Source organism: Camellia sinensis, chromosome 2, assembly GCF_055761805.1.
Source record: "Camellia sinensis isolate YWXY chromosome 2, ASM5576180v1, whole genome shotgun sequence".
NCBI classification, from domain to species: Eukaryota; Viridiplantae; Streptophyta; class Magnoliopsida; order Ericales; family Theaceae; genus Camellia; species Camellia sinensis.
Window position 1 is genome coordinate 55,086,663 of NC_138962.1, and position 7,679 is coordinate 55,094,341.

The 7,679-nt window shown below is 33.8% G+C and overlaps 1 protein-coding gene across 1 annotated transcript; it reads left to right on the forward strand.

The window, feature by feature from the left end:
- The first annotated feature begins 1,630 nt into the window (after positions 1-1,630).
- On the forward strand, positions 1,631-7,387 carry LOC114320682 (uncharacterized protein At4g06598). Its single transcript, XM_028267751.2, has 5 exons — positions 1,631-1,889; positions 2,969-3,713; positions 4,372-4,447; positions 4,554-4,680; positions 6,772-7,387. Exons 2-5 carry the CDS (start codon positions 2,989-2,991, stop codon positions 6,945-6,947), a joined length of 1,104 nt encoding a protein of 367 aa, XP_028123552.2. The 5' UTR covers positions 1,631-1,889; positions 2,969-2,988; the 3' UTR covers positions 6,948-7,387.
- Positions 7,388-7,679: the final 292 nt, after the last annotated feature.

The following is a 7,679-nucleotide window of genomic DNA, read 5'->3' on the forward strand; positions in this document are numbered from 1 at the left end:
TTTATTAATAATTTGTTAATTATATGGATGAAAAAATATTATCATCTTTTTTACACAAAAACGTATATTTTAGGTTATTTATTTTTATATTTTCACATCTACATTAGTTTTGGTTCATTCAATCTTATTAAAAAAAAAGTCAGTGTGTAATTATGTTAAAACGGTAGGATTACTGTTTTTTTTGTTTTTCAAACCTTAGAGAAGATTAGTGCAATTTACCCAATTAAATAACCAACTTTTTTTTTGGACTTATTTTTGTCTTTTTAAAAATTCAAGATAATTTTTTAAAAGCTTCTAAGTCTGTATCGACTAGACGATTCTAAAAATAAAAAAAAAGAATAATGCTTGAGACCACCTTTTGGGGGTCACCCCCTCACCCCCTTTGCTACGTGGCGGGTGGTGATTGGAGGAGCAGGAAAAAAAAGAAAAAGAAAAAGAAAATGTAACTAATGAGAGAGAGGGGGTCAAAGGGGATGGGGGAAAAGGGGAGATGAATCATTGTTGAAAAAAAAAAAAGATTTTGTAAAGAGTTTTGGGAACATCATAAAAGAGTTGAGGGAGAGGTTTCTCTCTAATCCATTGTGTGGATTGGAGCGTATTGTTAGGTTTATGGGGCCCACTAAGGTCCCGTTTTAATGATCTGAATCGTTCAATGTGTAGAGCTCGTCTAGTACTTCATGCTTGCAAAAAATTATGTTGATCGGATATCAATAGCCCCTTGATCGGAACACGTTTTTATTAACAATTTATTTTTAAAATTATATTTACTATTGACAAAAATGTGTTTCGATCAAGAGGGTATGATGTCCAATTAATATGATTTTTTTTAGCATGAACTACTTGATAAGCTTTACACATTGAACAGTTTGGACATTGAAAAGAGATACGTGATGGGCTTCACAGGCCCACCACTACGTGCTAATCCATACAGTAGACTAGAGATAAGCCTTCCCAAAAGTTAAAAAATCAAAAAATTACTAAAAAAACCAAAGAATGATACAAAAAAATTAAAGATTTTATTTTCTCTCTATTTTTTTTATACATTTTTTTCGTGAAAAATTTTAAAAAATTATCCCAATCATACCATGTTTGGTTCCAAAAAATTGAGTTAACTTTTTAGTAAATTGAATTTTTTATTTTTTGTATTTTTGGTAAATTTTTTAATTTTTTAATATTTTAAGCAATTTTTTAATTTTTAGATACACCTAATCTAAATATGCTTAAAAAGTATAATATTTATGAAAAAAAAACTTAAATTTTTTTTCCAAATACAAAAAAATACAAAAATTTAATTATTTTTATATCTTGTTGTATTCAATGATTTTTTTTTAAAGGTTTTGAAAACTGAAAATCAAACTGATTTCACGTCATAAATTTTATCAATTAACAAAAATGGCTTATATGTCTTTTATAAACTTTTAAATTTTTTTTTTTTTTGGCAAGAATATGGTGTACAATATTTTCTTATAACTTAGAAATTGAAAAATATTTAATAAACTGAAAGAGCTAATGATCTAAAATCTAAAATTTGAGAAAGTAAATAGTTTGTAGTTTTACCATTTAACCAAAATTATTTGTGAGGCTGTGGCCAACTGGTTATAAATAGAAATTTGGGGGCTTTTGACTTACTTTTCACTCTTTTGGGGCAAAATTACAAAATAGCAAAAGAAGTAAAAACATCATCGTTTTCGGTTTCAACTCATCCATCCAAACCAAAGCATTAAAACACGAGTCGTCAACCAGAGTGAGAGAGAGAGAGAGAGAAGGGATTTCGAAGATCAAATCGAAACCCTAGGAGAGAGAAAGCAAGATTCGTTTTTTCGATCTTCTTTCTCTCTAAATCACATTGCATTCGAAGATCTTCCACCTTCTTCACTCCCAGAAAAAAGGTCAGAATTTATTCTCTGCGAATCTGTTGCTCGCTTTTCTTTAATCTGTTTATTTCTTGTAATTTTTCTTCTATTTGAAGTATTCTGTTTGGTTGCTGAGAAATGTGGGAGAGAATATGAAAATACTGTATAAATTTGTGAATCTTGGACTGTTGTATCGATATTTGGGACCTCAGAGAAGAAAAATGAAAAAATAAAATAAAAATAGAATACGTGCGATATGATTTAAAATCTTAGAGGGTAATTAGTGATGCTTTGTTTGAAATCACTTGCGAATCTGGAAATGTTTTAGCTGTGATTACTTTCTTTCAAATTCAAGAATTGCTTTTTCTGGCCAACCCTATGCTTTGATTTTTAGAATGGAAATATCTCACATTGAACTCCTGTATCTGCCATAAAATATCACTATGCTTTGATTTTTAGAATGGAATGGAAATATCTCACATTGAACTCCTGTATCTGCCATAAAATATCACTATGCTTTGATTTTTAGAATGGAAATATCTTACATTGAACTCCTGTATCTGCCATAAAATATCTCTATTTCTTTACAATTTTTGAAAGTATGTGCCACCCATAAATGCCGTCTTGTCTGAGTATTTTTTTTATTATTTTTGATAACCGGTGTCCGAGACAAACCTCCAGTAGCCCCTACTCGAACTTGAGACCTTAGATCTTATCCTCAAGTCTTTAAGGGTTTTGTTTAAATGAGATTTTGGTTGTAGTATATCTTGAAAATTGAGGATATCTGTTGTACCAATACATGTATGCCAATTTTTATTTTTTTCCTTCTTTTTTCTTTCTGTTGCTTTATGTTAGTTATTTGCTTCAACTTATTGGGCTTGTGAAGAAGGTTCAGTTTGTGTATTTAGATTAGTTTCTACTCCTGGATCAAAAATGCAAGTTGTTGGATTCTTGTTATTCTCTAGATGTTGTTTTCTTAAGTATCAACTTTCTTTAGATTAACTAATGGAGTTCATGTTGTTTTTATATTTTTCGTTGCTGATTTTTCCTTTTCCTTTTCCTTAAAATTTTTCCCTTATTATTTATTTTCAATTTGTACTATATTTTTTTGACAGAGACTGCGTGTACTTGGGTCATGGCAAACGTCAAGGGGCCATCAAACATCAGAAATGCTTTTTTCAATGGAAAGCATTCTTTACTTCCGCCTAAAAGTCCATTTCCAAGTATTTCTCCGTCATATATTGATTATGTACCTAGTCCTGCTATTGGACCAAAAAGTATTGCAAAGCCCAGAGAGATAAATCCACACCACCAACGTACTTCCTCTGAGAGCTTTCTGATGGAGGAGCAACCTTTGTGGCTGGATGAACTCCTTAATGAGCCAGAAACACCTATACATAAAGGGGGCCATAGGCGATCATCCAGTGACTCCTTTGCATATATAGATGTAGCTACTGCTTCTACTGTAGATTATTTAGCACATGATGAGTACAAATATAAAAATATGATTTCAGTACCAGCATGGGGATCACAAGAGTTTGAACATTACAGAGATTTGCGGCATGCTTCTTTTTACCCAGAGCCAAACTCTTTGGGAAAACTGAAGAATCGGACTAGGGATCCATCTTTGATTTCAATGGTACATTCAAGTGGCCTTCCTTCTGCTAGAGACAACGTCATCATTCAAAGCTCGGGATCATCATGTGTTCTGCAAGAAGTAGATGGGGTTCCATATACAACCACTGAGAAGCAGGATCCTGTTGAATCTGGTCCACATGATCCAAAAGCCACTTCTGAAAAGAAAGATCCTTCTCATGCTAAGCTTTCTGCATCTGAAATGGATACAAAACGTGCTAAGCAGTATGTCCTATCCTTCATTTCAATACTTTGGTTTCTTAGCTTTCTTACTCTTATTCTGTGGTATCACCTTTAAAATTGCAAGGTTTGATGATGATCTTTATCCAAAGTTGTTCTATGGTTTATTTTCCAGTTTAAAATTGCAAGGTTTTATGCTTGTTCTGGTGCAGAGAAAGATCCGCCCCAGATTGAGAATCCTGTTCCCAGTCAGTAGAGTTCCCAATATTAGCAGGAACATAAATCAGCACGACTCTGTAATTTTGGTTATACATGACCAGGAAAGCTCGTTCAGTGATCAGTGTCAAATTAAAGAAATTGCATGCTCTTCCCTGGTGGGACAATAGGTCCTACGTTTGAGCAAAGTTCATTTGCTCTTGAACTGGAAATCAATGTGTATGAGTGTATGGGTTTTAAAGTGAAGTTGTTTGATATTAGTTCTTTCAATTAGTAATTCAGATGTGGTGGCTTTCGTTTGTTTGTTTGTTTGTTTGTTTTTTTTTTTTTTTTTTTTTGTGTCATTTATATGACTATTCTATTGAATACATTAGGTAATTTGATATGAGAAGTGTGCAATCTTTAAAATGAGATTGGTGTTATCTGTAAAGACTATTAATTTGATATGTGAGTTGCTGCGGAATAAATATGAAATGCTGTTATGCAGGCAATTTGCTCAACGTTCACGGGTTCGGAAACTTCAATATATAGCTGAACTGGAAAGGAATGTGCAAGCTTTACAGGCATGTATTATTAGAAACTAGTAAAAAAATTTGAAACATTTTTTTTGGGGAAAGTTGCTGTAGTTTATCATAATGTGCTGATGTTAGTCCTTATATACAATTACAGGCCGAAGGATCTGAATTTTCTGCTGAGCTTGAATTTCTCAACCAGCAGAATCTTATTCTGACCATGGAGAACAAAGCCTTGAAGCAACGTTTAGAAAGTTTAGCCCAGGAGCAGCTGATAAAGTATTGTAAGTTTTCATACTTCTTGAAGTTTTTTGAATTGTATTTGCTTCTGTTGCTTGGAAGCCCCCAACTCAGGTATAATCAATCCTACAAGAATTATGGGAATATTGATAATGGATGCTGTTTGAGGGTAATTGTGAATCTGAATTCTTAGATGGTAATTGAAGATAAACTGTATTGGAATGAGCATAAAGGAATATTGAGCTAACTGTAAACTTCCAGTGGTTTTTGCCTATGTCATTGAAGCAGGGGAAAATTTTTGTTGTAGCTTACATAATTTTTAAAACATTTCTTTTACGTTTACTGTAAGAAAACATTAAATTTTTGGTCGTTTTCTGCATGAATGCTCCTGGAACTGCTATAGGGTTTTGGGGGGGGGGGGGGGGGGGATCAGAATCCGTTTCTGATTTCTGTGGAATTTGATAAAGCTTCTTTTATTTTTAGTTTTTTAGTTGCATTACATCATTACCATTTTTGGTTTCTTGTAGACCTTTATTCAATAAAAAATATGAAAACTGCTAACCCAATTGTTGCACTACTTAGCTTTAGGCTCATTAACATAGTAGGTGGATTATGCTTGTTTCAGCCCGTGCTTATTCTAGTTCACTTGTTCAGCTGGTTGTAGCCCAGGGTCTTCAATAACTTTAATACCTTGTTTCCTGGGTATGTTTGGATAGCTAACCTAAGTCTTGGGATCAGGAGACCTATTATTGAACTTATGCTTGGATAATTGTAGTAGCTGTGTTTGTTTGCATCCCTGTCAGCACAGCATAAGTGCTTGCTAAACAGAAAGATTTCTCTCTAGATTGGTGCACCATTGCATTACCTGGCTGCTTTTGATAAGTATTAGTTTTTTAAAATTAAGGTGAATGGTGGATTCTCTTTTCTTGAGAAAGTGACATCCTTCTGGATGCCCTTAGAAAGTTGGTGGACATATTTTCTCATTGGACAATGTAGAAGATGTTATGCTGAGGTGAGGAAATGATAATTGGACAATGGCAGCAAATATAAACAACCTTCATTTGAATCTGTCTTCTGGTGGACAGAATTATGGTGACAGTTGTGAATTTTAGATAATCAAATTTATTAGGCAATCATTTATGATAAAACTATTTCTTTGTTACAATTAGAACGGAAATTTTAGCTGGGTTGATCTACATGTTTGTTGTCATTTGTTTCATTAGTAGAATCCAACATATATATCTTCCTTTATGATTGTTACTAGAGGTGGCATTGAGGTAGGTTATATATAGAAACTCACATGATTGATATGTATTGCTTCATTTTTTAAGAAAAATTGCTAGCAATTTTGCCATGTTATAATTTCTTTGTTGATAAATACACACATATAAGTGGTAGATAGGTTACATGCTTGAAAAGCTTTAATATGATTGGTATTGAAGTCACTTGCATTACAAAATGTGCGACTTTGGAGCTTAGTAGCATAGCTATAAACACCGGACATTGACTTGACATGACTTGATGCGACATGGATACATGACATTGCAAACCTTTAAAAAAGAAGACGCATCCATGCTGAGGACACAATGCACAAGGCTCGCACTAAAACAGGGTCTGGGAAGGGCAAGATGTACCCAGTCTTAACCCCCATTTTCGAGAACACATCAACATCTAAATATAAGACAGTTATAATTTTGAACCATCTTACTTTTTATGATAACAATTGCATAAAATGGAAGTTGAAGCTTGGCAATTATCATATGGATAAATACATGTATGCTCTTTTTGTTTTGTTCACTTCACTTTCATTTATATTTACTTGTTCTATTATATGAGTGTTTATTGCATGCTTGACTTGTGGTGCCATCTGTACAAAGTGGAACTTTCTCAAACAAAGAAAAATGAATAGTAAAGGTTCGACACTACTGGGTGTGTTCTTTGTTTTTTCAAGTGTGTTGGATGCAGGACTGTGTGCTTCACAACTAGTGTGGACACATGAAGCATATGAAAGAATGAGCGCTGTGGGGTTAATATATCCTTAATTTGTATTTTTTTGCGAGCTGCAACACAGGGCAGCAGTAAATTCTTTCACATATTTTCATCCAGAAACTAAGACAATTGAAGGGTTTATGCAGTGGAGCATGAAGTATTGGAAAGAGAAATTGGAAGGCTGCGAGCCTTGTGTCAGCAACAACAACAACCGTCTTCTAGTCATAGACGCAACAATAGTAGAGACCTTGATTCGCAATTCGCAAACCTCTCTTTGAAGCACAGGGATACCAGTTCTGGCCGTGACCCACTTCACATTTGAACATATGATGTAGCTAGAGAGCTGTGACCCACCTTGACTTGACAAAAATTGCTGTCTCCCTTGTGCCGGTGATGTTTGACCCGAGCTCTTTCACTCTTGGTACCTTTCATCTAGCAGCTTTACTTGTTTTACATTTTGACTTTTGTTTCTGCTTTTCATTCTCTACTTGTATTTGCTCATTTAATTTAGTATGTGCACCTGGTAGTCATGCCACGAGCTTGACTCATCTGAGGTGGAAACTGAAAAGAATGATCGATGTTCTTCTCCACTGTATGTTCTACTGATTAAAATTCAGAACTCTGTTCAAAATTTGCCCCCTTGCAAATTTATTGTCTCTTGGAATCCAATATAGTGCACAAATTTGTGGGGGAATTACTTGTAATGCATGCTGACGAGAATTGTTGTAAAATTTGTAATAAAAGCTATGCTTTCTCCAGGAATTTTTATTTATTTATTTATTTTATTTTATATGATGCATTTGGTTTATAGGTTGTCAATTAGCCTATTAGGCTCTGTTGGCTATGAGATCGTGTCATTTCAGTATTTATGCATGCCCTTGAAGCTATGTTTGGATGTAAGGAAAATAATAGAGAAAAAAAAAAAGAAAAGAAGAGTTGAAAGAAGTTGAATTCCTTTCTTTTATTTGGTAGAAATAATTTTTGAGAAATGGAAGTTGGAGGTTGTGGCTCAGCATTGAACCTCTAGATTTAACATTCTTGTATCAAGCTAAAA